General features: G+C 38.1%; 1 protein-coding gene across 4 annotated transcripts in view; it reads left to right on the forward strand.

Moving 5' to 3' along the window:
* The window catches only part of RASGRF2 (Ras protein specific guanine nucleotide releasing factor 2), a 132,891-nt gene that overhangs the window by 96,460 nt on the left and 13,000 nt on the right, over positions 1–23,431 (forward strand). For all 4 annotated transcript variants that reach the window (XM_086770758.1, XM_086770760.1, XM_086770759.1 and 1 more), the window contains exons 18-19: positions 6,001–6,107; positions 18,008–18,120. In XM_086770758.1, coding sequence (XP_086626884.1) covers positions 6,001–6,107; positions 18,008–18,120 — 220 coding nt within the window. The remainder of the gene's footprint in view (positions 1–6,000; positions 6,108–18,007; positions 18,121–23,431) is intronic.

Here is a 23,431-nt window from a genome sequence, read left to right on the forward strand (position 1 = left end):
CGGACTCTGGGGTTTTGCTCTGACTTCCGAGTGTAATTTTATCCACGTGTGATTTTGCTATAGGGACTCCTTAGTGGCTTTTGAGGAGAGGGTCTGTTCTCTGTCTCACACTGACATGTGATGAGATCTTTGAATCTGGTCCTAAGTGCAGCAATTCCAAAGGTGGAAACACTGACAAATCCTACCTGTAGGCATTGATTGCCTGTGGGGTTTTTTTTTTTGCTTTATGAATGGGATAGATAATGACATCTACCACTGAAAAGTGCTTTAGACTTTCACATAAGAAGAGCTATCTATATACAAGGTATCGTCATAATTTAATCTGTTTCTGTCTGCAGATGTTGAGATTTATGTCTACTCAGCAACTTTTTAAAAAAAATCTTTGGTGATAGTGGAACATTAGTTTTGATTATAGTGCACCGAAGAAAACCATCTGAAGGTGAAACTGGATTTTGCATAACATAATCTGAAGACAAGTACATGAACAGAGTGATTAAATTATATTGAAAGAGGTAATTCACTGAAACTAGCAGTGCTGGCAAGCTAACACTGTGTTTGACAGCCTCTTGTAAAAGTTCTGCATTGCCATTATGTGAAGAAACTATTTGTGGAAGCAATATATATTAATCTCAACAGATACTGGGGAAAAACATTGCTTGGAAGTAGCACTCACTGAAGCAGCTGCCCACTAAGATGATTAATGATTAGAAATACTGGTGATATTTCCAGTGTAGAAAGATTGCTTCTTTCAGGAGATAAATAGATATTCACCATGAAGTGTTTCAGGTTATTTTACCATGGGATCTGGATGTGGGCATTTCCATCCAGAATCTTATCTGAAATGTTGCAAAGGTTGGCATAGAATCATAGAATCATAGAATGGTTAGGGTTGGAAGGGACCTTCAAAGGTCATCTAGTCCAACCCCCCTGCAAGGAGCAGGGGGGTTGGACTAGATCCTGCTAGATGGGACCCTTCGTCTCTTTCCTCTCCTGGAACCACAGTGAAGAGGAACTTAAAAGAAATTATGCCTACTTTCTCAGTGATTTAAGTGTAATGTGTGTAGTTAGCCTCTAAAATACTAAGTGCCAAGGACAATACACTATGGGAAAGACTGCTTCAAAATTGCCCCTTTTAAAGATTCGGTCTCTTTTCCTAAGCAACAAGTGATAGGATGAGAGGAAATGGCCTCAAGTTGCACCCAAGGAGGTTTAGATTGCATATTAGGAAATGGTTATTCACCGAAAGGGTTGTCAAGCGTTGGAACAGGCTGCCCAGGGAGGTGGTGGAGTCACCATCCCTGGAGATATTTAAAAGACATGTTGATGTGGTGCTTAGGGACATGGTTTAGTAGTGGAGTTGGCAGTATTAGGTTAACGGTTGGACTTGATCTTAAAGGTCTTTTCCACCCTAAACAATTCTATGAACCTATGAGTCTGTTTTGTTAATCTTTCAGCCCACCTAGATTTAGAGCCTAGATGGCTAAGAGTGCCTCCAGCTCCAAATCAGGGACAGTAATGACATTATGCTAGGGAGTGTATATTAAGAGTTAAAAACTATTCCTAGCCTGAAAACAGGTAGGAAAAGTATATGAGGAATAATAGGGCAGATGCAACAATGCTAAAAGGTTAACTGGAAACTGTTTGGTACAATGCTTTCTGAGAGGAGTGATGAAACTCTTATTCCTTGCAGATCAACATCTGACTTGAAGCCTTGTGTCCCGATTCGCGTCTGTGGGTCAGCAACCTTTCTTTAAGCAGCCTACCAGTGTTAAACAATGACAAAATTTCATCTTGCGTACTTTGCATAGTCACTTAGTGCAGGTCTGGTTTCACACTTGCATATGAACAGGAAGAGCAGGTGATGTGTGGTCCACAGGTTCTGGCTGTCTCCTGTTTGTTTGCAGTAGGTGAGATAGCTTGGAGTTCCTGCTAGACTAGCACCACTGTGACCTGTTGCAAAAATAGACAGGACTGGAGGATTTAGGTTGCCTTTTGTAGTGTAGACAGCAACAGACACGTGAGTTATCTGTAAGTGGTGACATGAATGCACAGAACCAAATAAGGTTGTATACTGGGCTCTTTGAAATATGCATAAACAAGCAGGCTATCCATATGGAATAGCTGCAGTTGTCAGGGTTTTGTTTGGAGTTATATTATGAGAGGATTAGGTGGGCAGAAAGAGAGAGGAGTAGGTAAGGAGCAGCAGTAAAGCTGATGTATTAGAAGAAATTAGCACTGTGAAAAGTGCAGGAAACACTGATGGCACCATGAAAGTTCACTGATGTCTGCTTAGATAGCTTCTGTAGTGGCTTTATCAGATCTTAGTCTATAGTGATCTCCCCTTTGCAGTTTCTGCCCCAAGTCTATGTGAGTTTGAAAGTTATGAGGAGCAAAACCAATGCTAGCCAAGGACTTGGTTTTGCATGTTTCTGCTTCTGTATTAATGCAGGTGTGCCAGTAAGTTTTTACTGGTATGTTTTAGTGTTTTGTTTAAACCTTTTCTATCAAAGTTAGAAGACCAGAAAGTAACAATGCTTACTGGTCTTACTTGCCTGCAGCTGACGTTTTTCCTATTTTTTTTTTCTGAGTTTTGTAAGATCCTAGAATTAATGGCAGTCTTCTGTGCAATTTGAATGTTTTTGAGTACCTCCTCTCTTACATGTTTTCGTCTTTTGGTTAATGAAAAGATCTATTCAGTGACTATAAGAACTACTGAGATGTCTTTTGTTTTCACTTTCAATATTCACTAACTTTTCTTTAGATTAATTTGCATAGTATCAGCAGTGATACAGTCCAGCACTTTAAATGGTGAGATTTTTTAGCTATTGCTATACTGACTGGGAGGGAGCTGTTACATTAGTTTTGAATAATTTGCTGGTATCTGTCTATGTGTAACTTTACACTTATGTAGTCTTCTGATATGTAGGGGAATAGATCAAAATAGTGGCTATTTTCTGTAATTTTAATGAAAAAAGTCACGTATATAAATCTACTTAAGCTTATTTAGTGAATAGCAGCAGTTATTAAGTAACTTCTAATTTTGAGACCTATCTAATTAATCTGTGGTTGATGGGCATTTTAATGATGTGACTGGTAACCATCTCTGCCACATGCTGGCAGTCCTGGCTCCTGCTTCAGTTACAAGACAGTTCAGGATGGAAAAGCTAAGAGCCAGCAGTGTGCTAAACACCATTCAACAGGTTCTCACTTCGCAATGCCTTCTGGTGATAGACTTCGAGAGCATATGTTTCGCTTCTGTGAATCTCTCCACACTAGTCAACAATCATTTGCACATCTCCATCTTCATGAGGGGCACTTCTTCTTCTTTGTCTCTGTTGTAGGGCAAGTCCCTGGCATTACCTAGAACATTGTAACCTCATTTTAATGTGGGAGTAGAGTCTCCTGAACGGCTCCATATTCCTTGCAAGTCTATGCAGAAGCATTTGCTTGGAAATAGCTTGGTAGATGATAGAAGAGGAACTGCTGGCAGAGGCTACTTTTTCTGAACACTACAAGTCCCAGTAGTCCTGCTCCAGCCTCAGTTGCCTTGGGGAGGTCCAGAGACTCAAAGTATCCTGGCTCTGGCTTAAGGCCTAATGCTGAGCTGTTGTCAAAGCTACTGAATCTGGAGCCTACCTGAGGTCTACTGGTACTCAGAACAAATCCTGAGAGAATACTTCTAGGTAAAGCCGAACATCCAAATGGAAAGCTGCTAAGCCAGTATACAGAGAACAGTGGGTATTCCACTCCATTCAATTTCCACAAGAAAATGTCATAAACATGATCTTTAAAATCACTGTGCAGATTTAAATCTTAGACAGTGAGTGTTGCTTGAGGATTGTGGATTCTTTTTTGTTTCTGTGGAGAACAATAAATTATAAATGTTGTGTGAAGAAAGAAGGAAACATATCCTGGCTTTACGAGTTGTTCAGTATTTAAAAACAAGGTCAGAATGGAGTTAATAGATTTCCAGTTTTAATTTGAAAAAAAATATATTTCACCAATTTAGTTACTTACTTGAATTCTTGTACCTGAAGATGTACAATGAATCGCCCACTTGGAGTTAAATTCACATGTGCATCTATGTTCAGCTAAGTTATTTTCTTACAAAACTGGAAATCTTCATTTATAGGTTCGAGACATCAACATTAAGTACTGACAATGTGGATCTGAGTGAACATGTTGGTTATTGTCTACAACAAGCTAATTACCGCTTAAAATTGATTAAATTCTGAGGACCGTAGAAGCTTGCTGAAGTGATGTCTGGAGGTTTTCCTTTTTCCTTTCTTGCTCTATTTATTCTTTTTGCAGCTAATTGAAAACTGTCTCCGTAGGCTTCTTTCCGTTTTCCTTCCAGCTTACTGAAACTTCCTTAATGTTACTTTGATAAAGACTCCACTGCTTTAATATATAATTTTCATTGTGACTTTCATTGCTGCAATTAAGTGGCTAATTGAACAGTTTATAATGTGTACGCCTAATTGCTTCTGCACGAGGTTAACTGTGAAAGGCATATAAAATTAACACAAGAAATGTTGCCTAGGTTACCTTTTACTGAGTAAAGCCTCAGAGATTTTGTTTACTTTGCTGTTTAGGGGCAATAAAACTCCTGAAGATGTTTTAATATGAAACTTCCTTTGATATTGAATCTTAGATGTCAACTACAGTGTAATATGCCATAGTTTAAAAAAAAAAATCCATGAAACATAAGCATATAAAATACATTTCGGGTTTGGGAACCAACCTGCAGTAAAAGATGTAAGACTGCAGTTAAACTTCTCTTTTTCTGCTTGTCTTTCAAAAAATACAGAGCAGCAATTTTTTTTTTGGGTGTCTTTAATAAAAACAAAGCAAAACTAATACTAGTCTCTAAGAATATCTCCAATGAGTTTCTCACAGAATAAATAGAAGTTTAATCTGCCTTTGCTATTTATAATAATACACAGGCTGGGCTTTAGAACAGCTTCTGTGCCAAAAAAAATGGTAAAGTTCTGGTCATACAGAAGGATGTTTCCAGTTATTCTCAGGTCGCTGCACTGAGTGAAACGGAAAGCAGCAGAGTGTAAGATCAGATCTAACAGAAACTTAGCAAAATGTAAACTTCTCAAGTGTATCTTCAGAGTTATCTATTTTTTTTAATTCAGTGGTTTGATGTAATAATTTTATTATTATTAAAATAATGTAATCATTATTTTGTCATACAGATTGTATTTATGATAGAGCTAAAGCAGAATGAAAAGAGAAGGAAGCAATAGTGTGAAGTGTGAATGTGAGAAAAAAAACTTCCTTGTTTGTTTTTAAAATCTTTTTTTTTGTAAGTAAATATTGGTGACTAAAAAGTTACCTTTACAAGATGTGTGGGGAAATGCTGCAGTTGGCACATCTTTGTTTTCAGGCAGCTGGTGTTGTAAATGTGTTTTCTCTATACTTCCCCACTTTCTTGTCACCCCAGTGGTAAAAAACCAAATAGCTTATTTGAACAGTCTCTGTTGACTAGTAGAGTCTGTACAATACTTCTCTTATGAAGGAACATTTCTTGTGTTGACATTCTTCTCCTCTGTGTTTAAACTACTATCCTTCCCTATTTCTTCACCGCTTCTGAAATTTACCTCTTTCCCCTTTCTAAAGCATACTCACTTTCCTTCTGTAATCTGCTTGATTACAGGCCTTGTACATTTTTGGTCTGGTCCTATTTTTTACTGTTATTTTCTTCAATACTGAACGGAGTCCTTGATGTTAATGACACAGGAAAATATTCTTCATCTTTCTAAAACTGAGTGCAGGAGGTGTCTGTATTAACAGTTATGATGGGCAAGGCTGCATTCTACTGATCTTGCAGGATTTCAGCACTCTAAATGGTCATGTTTGGAAATCTATATAGGCATCTTTCCCTTTATGACACATAAATGTTCTATGAGCTTTCAGTTTAACAAAGTTATTCACACCATACTTAAGTTTTTGCTGCTTCCATTAACTTTCATGTTTGTTTTTTCTGCACAGGATTTAACAATTCTGAACGCATGTGCGACAAAGAGTTCATAATACGCAGAGCGGCCACGAATCGTGTCCTAAATGTCTTGCGCCACTGGGTCTCCAAGCACTCTCAGGTATTCTCCTGTTGCACCCTTCTCCTCTCCATCTGAAATATGTCTATGCCCTCCTTACCAAGTATTTTTAGGCAGTGCTGCTGTATAGTGCTGCAGAGGTCAAACAGCCTGAAAAGTCAATGCAGATAATACAAAAAATTAGCTTGTAAAAACACACTGATAAGGAAGTGAAGAATCCTTCAGCTAGCCTTGCAAAGCTCTCTGGAAAACATCCAATTACAACATTATTCCTGATAACACCGTATGTGAGTGCTTTTCCTGTTGTAAATGTGTGTTGAAATACATAATGAGCAACTTGATTAATCTTTTGGATTGTCAGCTTTCACGCTACAGGCAGCTTGGTTCAGTTACTTTAACTGAAGGGGTTAAAATACTTGTGTGGGCATACAGATACTTATTTATTTGTTGTGAAGCATATACGGAAAGAGGCACCAGTCCTCCATGTTGGTTCCACTACAGTCCATGACAGAACTGTGGGTCTGATACGTAATGATAACACTGTATTGGCAGAGGGAGGGGGGAAAAAAAGAAATCTGAGCATCTGCTAGAATTTCATAGATAGCCATGTCCTTTAAACTGCCAGGTGAGACAAATGTTGGAAAATTTTGGCATGCCTATGGAAGACTAGCAGGAAAATTATTGAAAAAAAACAAAGGAGGTCAGAAAAGAAAGAGAAATAGAGAGAAAGAAGGGAGGAAGGAAGGAAAGGAGGGAAATAGAAAGAGTAAGAGAACGTTGGAAGCAAAGGAAAGATTTTGGTACACCTTGGATAGATGGTACTTCATGGCAATTATAGATTGCTTTGTCACCACATGCTAGTAGTCAAGAACACTTGATCTAAAAAAGAGTTTATTGCACAGCTAACAGCAACAATGTCAAACTGTCCTATGTCAAGCTCAATTTCCTTTTTTCCATGTAATAGGTTTAATTTTCATAGAGGTTAAGCTTGCTAGAGAATGAAGTCTTTATGAAATGTATAAGTGGGGAAATTGGTTTTGTTTGAAAAGCTGAACATCCCAGAAGAGATTAATAAAACCTCTCTTGGTACCATGGGACTGATTAAACATTTTGAGTTATTGGAAGCAACCTTTGTATACCAAAATATCTTTAACTGCTTGTTAAATGAAAATCATGGCATGGCAAAATCTTGAGCTGTAATGGGAATGGCTGAAGTCTATTATTACTGTTCCATGTTATAAGAGTGTATTGTACCTGCTTACTGTGTCCCTGCCACAGTTTGTATTAAATAACTGTTATGAGTTGAGTTGACCCTGTGTATGAATTGAAACATGGATAATTAATGTGATTGTGAAAACGTTAGGAGTCATCAGACTTTTGTCTACATTAATGAACTGGCTACAACTGGTTAGAGTGAAGTTTAAGTTTCAGAGCTGACCCTGATTGAGTTGTGATGATTCCCTATGATAAACATAAAGTAACTGTCATTGTAGGAGTTTACAAAAAATTTCCTTTCTCTCCCTAAAAATACAAGTGTTACCTGTTTTCATTTCAAAAGTACTCATGATATGCGAAAATATAATATCTTCCTCAATACTTTTGCACCTACTTTTGCATAATGTTTACAATTAGTATTCTTTTAAAAATATTAAGATGACAAAGGTAATGAGTAATAGTTCAACACTGTTTTCAAAGTTGAAGCTATTACCTGGACTACCCAGTCTCTCACTGCCTTTTGTTTTTTCCATGGCAAAGGTGGCAGATTTTAATTCTCTAGCTCTCTTAATCCAGTATTCCAATGTAGCAAATGGAAGAGCTTTGGCACAGAACATAATGAATCCTACAGCAACAGAGCATGTAATCAGCTTTTTGTGTTGTTTACTTCTGAGACTAGGGAGAAAGAAAGGACAGAAGATCTAAGAAGATCTAAGCAAACTAGAAATCACTGACTAGTTTCTGCCAAAAAAATACGGGACAAGACTGCTTTAAGGGAGGCAAGTGAAGAATTACTGTCTGGCCAAATAGTATGAAATGTTGGCAGTAAAGATGTATAGTCCTGGGACAGCAGTAGCTCAGAGCCTCATTTTATAATAACAACACAAACCGCAAGCCAAAGAACCTTTAGCCACCAGTGTCTGGTGAAAAAGATACTTATTAGATTTCCAAAATTATAAAGCAATGTAAGTATTAAAATTCTATGAGAACAACAGACCTGCCAGAAACTTTATTACATTTTAAGGTATTTGCATCATTCTCTGGCCACTTAGTGCATTGGAGACATCCTTCACCTTCATCAGCAGCCAAGGGCAGGTTTTAGTCTCTTTAATAATTAAAAAAAAAAAAAAGTTAACAAAATAAGTTGATATTTGCAAAGATAAACATGCAATTCAGTATGTTTTTCTGAAACTATTTTCTCTCCACTTGGCTTTGAGTTTGCTTTTGCTGCAAAAACTCCCAGCACCAAATAGGCGATTTCTGTCCTCTGAGGGAGAAGCTTCTCCCACTATCTGGCAGACTGTTCTCCTTTTGATGTACCTGGGATCTTTGTGGTCGTTGCTAGCCTGTGCCACTGTAAAAGGTGACCTGCTGTGCAGATTTTTTCTTCCAAAAGGCTGTTTCCTTATTAGTAGATGTAAAGGGAAGCAAGGACATTAGATTGGTAAACTGTGGGGCTTTCTTTAGTTCTCTTATTAGGGTGCTAGATGCTACTTCAGATATGCTTAGTGTTGCAGCATGTTAATAAACCTGCAGCATAACTAACTGTTTTGCTGCTCTCTGATCCACCAGTGACAGTCAATGCTCTACAATTTGTTTATCTGCCTAAATTATCGTACTGTTTATGGTGTTCTAAGGCCCAGAGCACATGAGGTGCCACACAGTCACATAGGAGCATGTGGGCTTTGTTCAGAAATGCATGCAAGGTAAAGAGATTCACGTACAACCATCTGTTAAAAGTGCTCTTAGGTATATCATCCCACTTTACTTATCCCTGCTCCATCCCTGCCTCTGGATCCTTTTGGCTTGCTTCAGTATGCTTTTCTCAAGTGTATAATAAGATGGGTCAGGGTTAGTGCATGAACCGAGGGATAGAGGAATTATCCAAACAAATGGTTCAGAGCCTTGTGTTTCGTTACTTTTCTCTAGCAAATCCTTCGCCAGGGTTTCAACAGTCTTTCCTCTGCTGGGCTATGGAATGAATTAGCTTCCTTCAGTATCTTGCAGCTCTGTCAAAACCACAGTTGTGGATGGTTTAGGGCTTTTTTTTTAAAGCATGTGTTTTTTTACTGCATGGGCAGTATTTAATATGTAAACTTGTTCGTGGCCAGAAAACAGAATCATTAAAAGTAACAGCCTATTCAATGAGGATGTGCTTTCATAAAGCAGTTTTGTTATCTTGACATCATACTAGACAGTGCTTAGAAAAAGGATTAATTATTTTTAAAACTTTGGTCATATGCTGTAGGAGCCTCACTTAAATTCCAAGTAAATATATAGTGATAATGCCAGATCTGCAGCCCTTTCAGAAAGGCAGAAGGAACTAATTAATGTCTCCAGGAGCTCCCAAGGCACAGATAAAAATTTGGAAAAAAACATTCTCACATTGCGTTTTGTTTTTACCACACTGAGCAAGAGGAATCAAGCCTGTATTGCTCATCAGCCAAAATGAGCACATGAGAGATGGCTCGTTCAGGTTTTCCAGGTTTTTTATTTACGTTTTTGTTCTTTTCATTCTCTCTCTCTCCTCTTTTTTTTTTTCCCTACTCGTTTCTACCTTTTTCATTCACCCACCTACAATCCAACAAAGGTTTCTTTTTGCCCAAAATAACAGCAGAATGTTCATGTTTACATTTCATTTTTAAAATGTAATTGAGAGGAACAGCGTAGGATTCTCCTGTTGTAAACAATGAAAACACAAATGATGAGGCAAATAGTCATTGTGAAGACAAGAGTGTTGATGGGAACAGAAAGGACTCATGAGGATAAAACTCCCACTGACTCCTGTAGAGGCGGAAAAATAGGAAGGGAAAAGGAGGCCAAGAGGAGAAAGTTTTGGTATGATCTTTATTATCCCAGTGACGTCTTGCAGCCTCACTTTCTTTGTTTAACAATACTTTCTTGTCTTTTATCCAAATAATTCATGTTACAAAATCAAGTTTTTTCTGCATCTGTGGCAAGCAGATTGAAATGGATCTTGTTCAAGGAGCTTTTGCATCTGATGATGAAGAGAGGCTGGCTTCTCCAGACTTCCCAGTTTTAAATGACAGTTGGGTGCTTGTTCCCATTGGCTTCTTTGAAGATCTCAGCTGGAGTGAACTGGCAAATCTTAACTCTCTTACAAACTAGATGGCTGCCAGACAGTGTCAGTGAGTTATGAGTTACCACAAGACCTGGGGAGCAGACCAAAGCTTAAATTTAGAGAGTATAGGTCACGATCTCATGCCCAATGCCTGTCCTGCTCCAGCTGTGATATAATCTACTGCAAGCCAGTAGATTATATTGCTCATACCGATGAAGCTGTGTTGGGTTTTCAACAGAAGGTTTTGCAGATGTAGTTACTGATAGCACTTAGGGCTTATGGAGGACACATGTATACAGAGAATTGTCCAAGCAAAGATGATTTCAGTTAGTTAAAAATAGTTTTAGTGCACATTAATGGGCCAATTCTATTTTGTACGTTGGAATAAAAAATAAGATAAAAATCCCTTTATACAAGCCCCACTTGGCTTGTGTTTAAAGGCATAAAGCAATGAATGTGATGCCTGGCAAAATTCTAGTAATTTTATTGTAGGAATGTGAACAAGTTACACTTAAGCCACACTTAGTGTGTGATAGCAAGATGTGCTGTACTTTACATGTCAAATAAACCCCCAGGATCCATGGCCTGTGCCTTGAAACAGCGAAGAACTTTCTGGGGTTCTTTCTGAAATAAACAGACATCATCATACAAATTGTGAACTGAAGAATCAGATAGGTTGCCCCAGAGAGAGGCAGAGCAAGGGAACCCTGAGTGAGCCTTCCAGCATGCCGTTGGTCACTTAGTGAAGAAACCAAGTTTGTGCAAACTTACACCCTTTGCAGAGTACAGTTATGCACTGACTAGTAATGCACTTAATCGTTGCTATGCTCTGTCCAAACATCGCAGAAACGTAAGGGTTTGCTATACCATGACCCTTCAGGGAACGTGAGTCACCCTGGGAACGGTAGCCAAGCTTGGAGTCAGTCAAACTAATTAGCAGTAATCTGCACCCACTTCTGCTGGAGCCTGACAGGTCCTTCTTCATTGAGGTCTTTCTGCAAAGCTCTTGAACATACTACATCCCAGGACTTAGAGGCAGGGATCTCACATTTCTTATCTATTCTGAACGTTTTTATCTGACAATACGTAATGGCTAGATTCTTCTTTCGAGGTTTCTTTGTACTGCAGGGTTACACAGTGGTTGGGTGGGGAGGTTTGTACTGTATGTGCTGAGAACTACTCCGTCATGCTATTAACACAGTGTTACTTTTAACTGATTATATTCCATCAGGAGTGACAGGCTAACACTGATTCTACAGCAGTAGAATCAGGACTGGAACTCTTCCCCAAATGCTGATTGTCTCTTTGAACTTTAAACCAAATGGAAGACAAAGCTATTGTCCTTTGCTTGCTTCTTGAAGTAAGCCAGGCTTACTGTAACTTCAGGAGTGAATTTTCCTGATAGGCAATTATAATATATTTTATCATTTTATCTGTACGTTCCATGTAAGTGGGTTTTTTTGCAGGTTAATTTATAAGCATTTCTCTCAGCACAATTGTATGTGATAGCTGAAGTGTGCTTTAATGCTGGAAAGTTAAATATTGTTGTAGAGGACTGGAGTAACTCCACTTAACTCTGATTGATAGAGTTTGATCTGCTGCGTAGAAGATTAAGAGTCACTCTGCTGATGCCGTTGAAATAACTATCTGTTTACACTTCAGCATAAGAGCAGATATATTAAAATTATAGGACAAACCCCATCTGTTTAAAAATATTCCAAATTCCTTGTAAACAATCTTTCAGTAGGTCTCTTTTCCCTCCTGGATATGTCCAGTACTGGTCTCCCAGCAGGATTTTATCATTAGCCCGTCACTTTGAAGTAATCATTTGTAGCCAGTAGCAGTGCTACTCTTTCTCAGTGTCTGTGCCCATCTGCTGTTTTCAGTTTGCTGCTGCAGTCAGGGGCAAAGGACAGTGAGTCTGCACACAGTATCTCCACTTTGTATGAGAACTCACAGAGACGTCCAAAACCCTGACTCTGGCTTTACATGCAGGCTTCCCCGCTTTTATATCTTGCATTTTCAATCCTTGATTAGATTTTTCTGCTCCCTTGACTAATTTAATGCGTCCTTCCTGTCCCTCAGAGCATTTTCTTTTCCAGATGCCTCTTAAAACTTTTCCATCTCCAGCTGTAATGCGAAAGTCTCACCAATTTCTCTCTCTGCCTGATGTTCCTTCTTACTTGGTACCTCTCTGGTTTCTTCACCTTCCATTTTAGAAATATGACCACTCCTTGTTCTTTCTCTTTTCTGCTTCTCCCTATTTCCATCAAACCCATACTCCTTCAGTTTCTGTTATTTGTGGTTTATGGATTGAAAAATTCTCACATTCACAAGATGAAGAGAAGTGGTTAGGAAAAGATTTTGGTTCATCGAGTCTTCTTGCTTATAGTGATAATATCAGTTGCATTTGGGAGCCTCTGTGGAAAGACCATGGGCTGTGCATGCCAAGGCTGGCAGTCTGAATTGGAAAGCAGTCAGCTCCCTTCCTTCCCTGCTTGAAAAAAGGCTTCCAGACTGGGAGACCCTCAGTCAGCTGGCTAGAGCCATTCCCTCATCCGTGACAAGCCCTACCAGCTCAGAGTGTGATACTCAGGTGGGTGGCACGTTCCACCAGTGCTGGCCAGAGCATCTGGAGAACTTTCCATTCTCAGGGCTCCTTAGAGCATAGTACTGTGTAACTGAAAATTAGAATTAAAAAGAGAGAAAAACTAATAAAGTGGGTCCAAATGTATTCAGCCAAGAGTGTCATGAGGGAGTAGTGCTACATTTATCCTGACAACTTGTCCTCCTCCTCCCCTTCACATGGCAATCACAGGGCACTGAAGCCAGCCTGCCAGTTGGCTTTTTTGCCTTGCAAACAGGTGCCTGAGGAGTTGGGAAGTTGGCTCTACTTTCAGAGCTGAACTTAGGTGAGATTATTTTTACATGAAGTGGGTAGGGTTATGTTGAAGTTGGATGATGCAACTCTGTGAAAGGGTTCCCTCTAGAATTTCTTTGTGGTTTCTCCATGCACAATTCCTTTCCCTCTCCCCTCCTCCCCCTTCCTTGCCTCCCTTGGCTGTTTTCTGTAGTCCTTATCACTGATGTACTCAGATATAAATTAGGTTCTCAGGTTTTAGCTCATTTTCATTTGTCTGGATTATTCAATGTGTCTTCACATTGTTTAAAGGAAGAATGCTTCCTTTCACTATGGAAGATTTAAAGAGAGAAGGAAAAGTTTTTAGGGTTTCACTGAGCCCATGTCAAAACTTGAAAATTATATTCTCCATATAAACCACTGATAGTAAATCTACATATTTCTAGTTGTACCTCACCAGCACAGCTAAGTTTTCTTTTTCTTGCTTTCTGCTGTGTCTGCTGCAGTCTCTTTTCTTCTGGCCAGTGATTCAAAATCCATCATACTCTATTTTTCCTTTTCTTTTTCTTTTTCTTTTTCTTTTTCTTTTTCTTTTTCTTTTTCTTTTTCTTTTTCTTTTTCTTTTTCTTTTTCTTTTTCTTTTTCTTTTTCTTTTTCTTTTCCTTTTCCTTTTTTTTTCTTTTTTTTTTTTTTTTAGCTCAGCTGGAATAGATTGCTTCTCAAACACTTCTCATACTGCAGCACAGCTTTCCTAGCTCCTTCTGGCAAGGGAATGTGCTTGCACTTTATAAAAAGAACATTGCTGTCTAATCCTGTGCATGGTAGAGATCAACAGGCTGGTTATGAGTCTATTTAAGATATAATCATGCTGACTTTGGTGCTCTGTAGTTACAAAGGAGGCTTTTACTTTCATAGGGCAGGTGGGTGACAACAAAATTAATACACTTCTCTGTTGCTGCAATCTTCTAGTGCTGGAAACTTCATTAAGTGGTGCTGAACATGGTGCATGGTACTTTTGATCGGTTAGGAACTTTGTATGTCCTGTTCTTATCCTAGATGACACCAAGGCAGACCTCTTACTTAACTCATCAGCTGGCATTTTTTCTGTATCTGCAAAATTTGTAAGTGATTTTGCAGTATAAAAAAATAAGTAAATAGGGAAGAAATATCTTTTCCCGTTACTGACAGCAATGGACTTCAAAGTTTAAATTTTGCTTGGAAATCTTAATAAATTCAAATGTAAAGTCAAATGAAAATCTGAATGACACCACAAATCTTTAGGCTACTATAGACTCTTAAATATATTGGAGGTACATTCCCTCTCAGGAAGGATTAGACCACTGTCAAATTGAAATGTGCCTGCTGGAAAATGGAGTGGTTTTTGTCTGACCGACTGTATTCCTTCTGTGATACGTAAATTTCAATTAAAAGTCCCTTTGAACATTGGGGTAGTCTAACACATGCAGCAATTTAAATGTGCGCCAGTATAGCAGGCTTGCAGCCTTCACTGCTGAGGATGGTGGCAGGGTCTTGTTGTGAGTCCTTCCAATGGCTGGAAGGAATTGTGAAATATATTAACAGGTGATAAAACATAAAAATGTCACAAAATTGTTCTAAAATTATATAGAGAGATGTGCTATACTTACATACAATATATCTAGACCTATATGTAGCTACATGTAGAACTATATGTTACATAGATATAATACACATATGTAATATATTAATATATATTCACATATAATACCCATAATACAGACAGATATAATCTGCATGAATTTATCGTTATTTATCTGTGAATTATATTTGGAATTGTTTGCTAAGTATTCTGATGTTTGTATAATTCTCCTGTTAACCTGTCCACATAGAGTTAAGCATGTATTATACATGTTTAAGTGCAATGATTTCCCTAGGTTTTTTATATATTTCTCATCACACTGGAATCTCAGTATCCCCTAGATCATGGTCTTCAATGGAAAAATATATTAGCTCTCCAGTTTTCTTCTGAATCTGACATTTTTTCATTGTTTTTCTCCTCACATTATAAGAAGCAGCTGGCACATTGCTATAAAAAAAAGCATACCTCCAGGCACAAAAAAGATATTTGGGGCAGTAAGACAACAGCTGCAGAAATTGGATGGACATAGGGCCAGGTCTGTCCGGTGGGAAGGCTGTGCTGTGAAGGTGACATATTCTAGTTGTGGTCAGGCTGCTGTGGAGGTGTGGCAGCGGCTGGGATGGAAGGAGTCACACAAAGCAATACATCCTCTGTCTGTAATCAGCCCCTGTCATCCACGATAGTTTGTACTGGCTATGCTGATAAAGGGTCTAGGACTTCTTGTTCTTCTGAGGTTAGAGAAGTGGATTTTTCCACTATGAAGTTTCTGCCAAAGCCAGTGTAATTGAAGTGGAAGATAGCCCTAACCCTAGGAACCAAGTACTCATATAGCTTGCCAACAATCTGAGATTTCCCAGCGATCCCAGACCTACTATCTTGTGGAGATTACTCAACAGATATGTTTTGTTGTTAATGTACAATGTATTAATTCTCATTACTTAAAAGAATTAGCTAGTAAACATGCAAAAACTGGAAATGCTTTGGTTTTGCTGAGTCGGATATTCATAGGTTAGGCTTCCTCACCCTAGTCACAAACAAAATAACTTTTTATAATTGAAACTTTTTTTGGTCATAAATTTAGTTGCAATAAATCAAGATTTCTTGAGAAAAAATACTGTGTAACGAAAATAATCAACCAATTATGGTTTGAAAAACATACTTGGAAATAAAATCGTCATCAGTGCTGTTGTGATCTGCCTGTTTACAGTGGCAAGTAGAGAATTTACCCAGCCTGCTAAATGAGGATGTTAGATTTATCAGCTTTTGGATATTTTTCTGTTCATTTATGATATTTTTGTATCACAACTAGCAAAGATAGCCAACTTTTTTTTATACAGTGTCCACCAGTGAGCTGCAGAACATGCAGTATATTATTAATTACATCAGCTGCTTAAGCTTGTGCAGATTCAAGGTTTCTCCTTTAGCTAAATTTTGGTAGTTTCACATTCCAAGTGTTTTTCTTTTATAAATCACTGGAATTAAGAGTACTTTCCTGTACTTTAGTTACAGCCCTCATGCTTTTACTAATTAGTCCCATTTCCATACCCTAAATAAATAAATAATAATCTCTTTCTCTTGCAAAAGCAAACAGGCTAAAATGGTTCTTAAAAGAAGCATTTTGGACAATGGATATAGAAAATTTATTTTATTAAACAAACACAATGCAATACCTAGAACTGTTTTTTCTCTTGGCTTTGAGGTATATGTCTGATATCCCATCTAAAGCCTAAGACTGTACCGCTTCCTCTTCTCCAACATCCTCTAATATGAAGAAACATCACAAAAAAACTAAGACACTGATGCTAACTGTTTCAAAATATTAATTAACTGTGGCCAAGGTGAGAAGACTTTTGCAGAATGAAAAGCAGATGCTTGTAATAGGAGGAAAATGCCCAGGGCTTTCCTGGTGAGCAAGAGCAATGTGTTACTGAACACAGACATTTTGAGCAATATGGTTCCTCAAAAAGTGCTATAAGCGTGGCTGTGACACCACCTTCTTTAATGAACATGCACTCACCTCCTTGTCTTAAGTATTTAATACCTTTTCTGAATTAAACATCACTTTTCATTGTGATTTCGGGTATGCTGTGATGCTCCTGCATCCCCTCAAGTGAAACCCATGGTGTTACGATGTGTGTCTTCACCAGAGGTGGCTCAACCCAGAGGCACACATCTCCAAAAATCTCGTCAGTTTAGGAGCCTGTCACAACAGAAGGAGTTGTAGCTGATTCTTTGAGAAAATGAAATACACAGCTATTGCACAGAGGTGCCAGATATTTCCCATCTTCAGTAACTTTATGGCTTCTGTTCCCATGGAACACAAACATAGTCCTGCTTGCAAGTAACTCTGAGTTATCAAGGAAGATCTACAATGCACTGGGTGACTGAAGGTTTAGGGTTCAGTTCTCCTATTGAAATGCTACCTTTTAGCTAAATACAAGCATTTTTGGAGTCTACTCCAAGACTTGCCTGTAACTTTCCACCTTGAAGCTTGTACGTTGTTCTGTTCTTTGATTTTCTTCAATATCAGAGATCAACAGAAATGGTTGTTGAATGTTCCTGTTCTTGAATTGCAGTCCTTTGTCAGATATGTGCCTCAGAAGTAATTAAAATGCTCTTAAGTGCAGTGCTAGAGAGCACTGGTCTCATTTATGGAGCTTATTAGGTTGAGTGCTCCATTACATGGAACAAAAAGCAGACCTTTCCAGAAGGGTGAGTATGAGATAAGAAATACCAGAGTGGGAGGCAAATAGACAGAGAAACTCAAGAAAACTGTGGGGAAAAAAAAAACCCAACAATGTCCAGCCTCAGTGGTCTCAGTAATGCAACTAAACTGTTTTTCTGCTTTTATAGTCATGGCAGGAGAAGAGAGAGTAAGGCATTTGGTGGGTCTTGGTGAGATGCGGTTCTTTCTTCAGAAGAGAAAGGTCAAGTGGTTTGCCCATTTCCACACAAAACATAAATGTCAGAAAAGCAGACAAATTACAGCCTTTTTGGGGCTCCTACTTTTGTGGCCTGTTCACTACACGAGCTTTCCAAGTTTCTCTAAATATTTTCAAACCTAACAGCAAAAAAAAAAAAAGGAGAAAACTCACAAAAATATATCCTTTCAGTTATTTGATCAACATTGATAAGACAAAAGAAAGTAAACTTGTTTTCCTTTGTAGGATTTTGAGCTGAACAACGAGCTGAAAATGAATGTGTTAAATTTGCTGGAAGAAGTTTTGAGAGATCCTGACCTTCTGCCACAGGAAAGGAAAGCTACTGCAAATATACTGAGGTAAACAGGTTTCTAATAATTTAGTACGTTAACTGTAGCATGTGGAATAGTTAGGGGATCATATATCGTAGAATTTGTTTTTTCTCAAGAGTATTTAATTTTGAAGGATTACTAAGTGCTTTATTATCTATAAAACAGAGAGTGTTTTAAGTTTCATTGATAAAAATACCTGTATTAGAAAATTTTGCTGCAGAATGGCTGGCAGCCATGGGTTCAGTCTTTATGCAGCAGAGAAAAATGCTGCCCAGTAAAGCAACAAGACCACTCACTATGATACCTTGATGAACTTCTGTCTCAGTAATGAGTCATTCACTCTGCTAAGCTCAGAAGAGGCTGATGATAGCCTAATGTGTCATGACATCCTAACAAGACCATGTTTTGCATCTTCGTTTGTGATGATACTGTGTCCAAAGTTCTTCGGGTAGCTTACAGAGAGGAATTCTTGTTTAATTAGTGCCATGAAATAAAAGACCCTTAAGCTTCTGCATAACTAGAACTATTTAAATTAGTGTTAGAACACTTTGTTTTGTTACTTACGGTTGATATTACAGAGTTGAGTGTCTAATCATTCCAAAAGAACAAGTCTTTATACGCATTTGTCAGTGAAAATAATTCTGTCTGTAAGTGCAGGTATTTTATAGTAACTGATTTTCATGTAAATTGTTCTACATCAGTAAGGAACACGAAACATTTAAAGACTAGGCAATAGTTAAAATAAGATACAATGAAAAACCACAGATAAATCTATGACATGCTTTGTTAGTGTTTTTGTAAGTATTCTGCTGGAAAGCCAATAAAGGTGCAATAAATGCAGTGTGTCTGATTTTTCTGAGACCATTTTACAGGTTTCCCCTGATACTTATGTGAAAAAGAATATCAGAAGAATGAGGGAAAAGTTGTTCCCTTCGGGGGAAAAAGTAAAACAAAAGATAAGAAACAAAGATATGTTCTTAATAAAAGCACTTCATATCAATGGGATCCTACTTAATTTTTCCACAAATAAAAATAAACCTCATTTTTAGTAATACTGCATGTGCAGTATATTCCAAGTAAAAGTAGTAAGTTTGTTTTATGTATTTCCTTGGAAGAAATAACAAGCCAGAAGATGAAAAAGGATTAGGATAATGGGTTTTAATAATACGTGTGACAGCAAAGGTTCTGTCAAATCACTCACAGTGGGAAAAATTACCTTAAGACCGTTAGCTCCTTAAGAAGATATGAGAAAATAAACCTGAATTGGCTGTTCCTGGGAGAGTAATGGAATGGATTTACAGGCCTTTAATATACACGTTTGTTAGCAATTCTCTGTATCCAGTTTCCAATTAGCCAACCTCCATCAGCAATTGCATCAAACTTTGGTAATTATGTGTAAACTGTGAGTTGCCCCCATTTCCATCCTTGTACTGCTAGTCTATGAAATGGTAGGTATTGTTTGTCCTCTTTTCCCTTCTAGCACTTACTGCTGTAGTATCTGAGCGCACTGTATATACTAGTGAATACAATTAATCACATACTTCCAATAAACATTTTTTTTTCAGAATTTTTTTTAAATTCAGACTGAATTTTTGACCGTTTAGTGAATTTCCACAGTGTATTTCTTTTGGAAAATAAGAAGTTAAATTCTAGAAGAAGTGAAAATTCTGAAAAAAAAGTTAAATTTTTTAAAACTGAAAAACAGGGGAAAAGAAAAAGCAAAAGGAAGGAGTAGTGAAATAAAACAATACTAGAAAATAAAATTTTATTAAAATTGAAAAAAAAATGTATCCACAGAAATTGAAATAAAAGTTCATTAAAAATTAACTCATTTGAAATATTTTGTAGAAACAGATTGCATTTTTTAAAAACGTTTTTTCGTAGTCATGGACCTGACAGTATTTCTGGAAAGGATTATGGCACTTTACTTTACAGGCAGGCAATAAAGCATGAATAAAGTGACCTGTCCAAGTTCTCAGTGGGAGTTTCTGTTGGAAACAGGTAGACAATTAAGATATCCAGAGATACGGTCCTCAGCCAAGCCATCTTTCATCAGGTGTGTTGCAGTTGTATACCCTAATCTTGACAGATTTGTCAAACAACATAGTTTGATTGTAGATTTGGTCATACAGAGTCCTAAGTCCTTGGTTACATCCCACAGACTAGCACTGGAAAAAGAGCCATGGGTGGCTCAGCATGCAGGACTAGTCCTTTTGAATGGATGCTTTGTGTATGTCCCACTTCCCTTCAAAATGAGGCATGAAATTTAAGCCTTGGCTAACATTGGTTATCAAAAATCCTTTATTGCTTTTCAAGACTGGCAATGCTGCTAACATATATGCATGCTCGACAACTTGCATGTCGAATATTTCAATACTATTTCAATTTCAATTAAATTTTAATGCAATTTCAACACTATTTCAACACTAAGTCCAACAAGCATCAGTGACACAGTATTGCTGTCCTAAGTGTTCAAAAAACTGCTGTGTTCCATATTCAGAGGCAACTATATTTCAGTAGCAGCTGCAAATACTCATATGTCCTATCCATATGTTTATTGGATACACCAACTTTGTCACCTGGACATCAGGACACAGTCTCCAAGTTAAAAAAGTTACCGCATAGAACAAACTTCCAAAGTCTTGTGCTGAGCAAAACTGTAATCTGAAGTGCTTGGGCTCATTCTCCAGCCACACAGGAGGCAGTTATTTGCTAGGCATGTCAAAATTGTTAACAGTCAGCTGGTAAAGTGAAATTGATTCTCCAGGAATGGGAACTGCTTCATTAACCTTGTGAGAAAGAGTGTATTGGAGCAATTCTGATTTTGGAGAAAAAGTTGTTCAGTGGGGTGAAATACATAAATGTGTCCTACATCTCACTCTTTCCCTGAAAGGAGGAGCTCTGGTTCTTAAACTACCTCAGGGAAATGGGTTGTCTGGTATTTAAGAGTGGTTTCCAAGCTTTCAAAAAGCACTGTAGTTGCTCCTGGAGATATATCCTCAGCAAGACTATATAGTTAACTGAGAGGAGGAAATTGTAGGATTTAAGGAATAATCTGCCATTGGATTTAGTTGATTGTGTGTAACTGTGTATCTGTGGTAGTGACAGAGGGGTGCACGTTCTTTATTTTTCGACAAGACTTGATTTTTATTGCACATCATTAAAATAGGAATATTTATAAGCTTTCAAAAAAACCTGATTGATTTGCTAGTCCTAAGACACACTGTTCCATAGAGACTGTGAACACATGTTCCTGGATGCCTCAGGAACCGTCTCAGCTACTGGGGCATCAAGCAGCAGTCCCTCTGGTCCTCCATCTTGTCAGCTTGTTAGAGGATTCAGAGGTGGAACCAAATCCAGACTGTTCTTTGAAAACTTAAGTTTTTGATAATCCAAAATAATTTTTAAAATGAATAGTTTCTATGAGGAGCATTTAGCTTTTCTGGCATGTTGAAAAGGTCCTTGCTCAATTCTGGAACTGATTTCATGAAGAACAAGAAACCATCAGAACCAGAAGAGACAATATCCACATACCTGCATCCTGTCTGAAAGTACAATTTTGTGACACCAGTTAACAACCAGGTTTCTAGTGCCAGAAGAACAAAGGTTTTACTGTATTTGCACTAAAAACAAAGATACTGCTTCTGGTGCAAAAAGAGGACATGGTGACATGGAAACTGTTCTTCCTTGACATTCTTGCCTGATGCCCCCTGTGGTGCCATGGCTGGCTGTGCAAGTACACTGAGCATGCTCTTCTGTAAGATGGGAGAGTCCTCTTTAGTATTTGTCTCTGAAGAGTACTGTTGTAGTAGTGGCAACTGAGACTATGTTCCTCTTGAACAAGAACTGCTAAGCTTTAAGCAAAACGCTCCCATACTGCACCAAGATGTTGTGAAGAAAAAATTCTTTCGAGGGACCTACTGTGTCTACCTGAAGCACCTAACCACAAAACAAACTGGAGATAGCTAATGAAGCACTCCTTACAAAGTAAGGCCTGTCATGGACATTCTGTCCATGAAAACTACCTAAAGTTGGGCATCCTGACTGTTCATCTAGAGATTGTAGAAGACGCCTTCCTTTCTCAGACAATTACAGAACACAGGCAGTAACTAGCGGAGGATGTGAATGCCACCCTAGATGTCCTAAAGGTATCTAGAGCCTTTCTTGTTGGGGAAATGTGTAGAGGTGCTCCCAGGTATTGTGTTCCTCTTTTGGTTCACATACCAGTGTCTGCTTTGGAGAAATGCTGCTCAGTCCATCACGACCACATACCAACCTCCTTGGAAAAACATTATCGTTTTTGTTTTCTTCTAGATGGAGGGCTTTCATCTAATACTATTTAGAGAAGGAATATATATTACCCACCTATAACTGAAGAACTTTTTTGCTGTTATTAGAAATCAATTTTTTAAATATTTTGACAGCATATTTATATGTGAAAGCACAGGTTTCTCATAACTGGCTGTTTTGATGAAACTTTCATTCAAAAGGCTTCTCTGGAACAGGAAGAAAATGGGAAGGAGGGGTGAGCCAGTTGACATGCTCCTCATGAAAATAGTAATTCACCCAGTTGCTGGATGAGTGTCATAAAACACGCTTTTTAGTTGTTCTGAAGAGGTGCTTGCTGCAGGCTTTTATATTTAAAAGGCCTTGGCATATCAAAACATGTCTATCAGAATTCTGGTTTGCTAGTCAACCCTCGCTGTAGGTCTTGGCTTCCCTGCCTTTCAGTTTTTGTAGTCTACTTTTGACTCTGAATAGCAGAGGAATTCAGAGGAAGGTTAGGAAAAGGATTTCTTATCATATATTCAATGTTCAAACATTTGTGAAAGAAAATTCATGCTTTCTGGCCCTTCATACGGGAGTATCTCCTTGAAGGACATGGGGTACAAATGTCTCTTTTTACAAACTGGCTCAGCCTTTGAGTGTATGTGCACATGTGTGCATATAAATTTCTTGGAAAATCAGGCCCTTTGTTAGCAGAGATTAGAAGAGAGAGAAATGTTGGTTTGTATTCCGAAGGTATTGTGGTCACTTCTGGGGAAGGCTTTGTATAGAATATGAATGGCAAAGAAATTGTTTATGAGAGATACTGAGCTGCTTCATGCTTTGTTGAGTCATCGAACAGAACAGCTGGTATATCTTGCACGATGAGATTTTTGTTGAATGGACTGACAGGGTTTCTGTGCGGGGTAAAAAAGCTTTTTCTTTTTATTCAATATCCTTTCTGAAAGCTAGGCAAACATACTGAAGTATGTTTTTCTTGAGATTTTATCAGCCTTATTTACTAACCTCTAAAATCTTGGTAAAATTTTATTGATGGTGAAGCAGGAGGGTG

Source organism: Chlamydotis macqueenii, chromosome Z (genome assembly GCF_036417535.1).
Source record: "Chlamydotis macqueenii isolate bChlMac1 chromosome Z, bChlMac1.mat, whole genome shotgun sequence".
NCBI lineage: Eukaryota > Metazoa > Chordata > Aves > Otidiformes > Otididae > Chlamydotis > Chlamydotis macqueenii.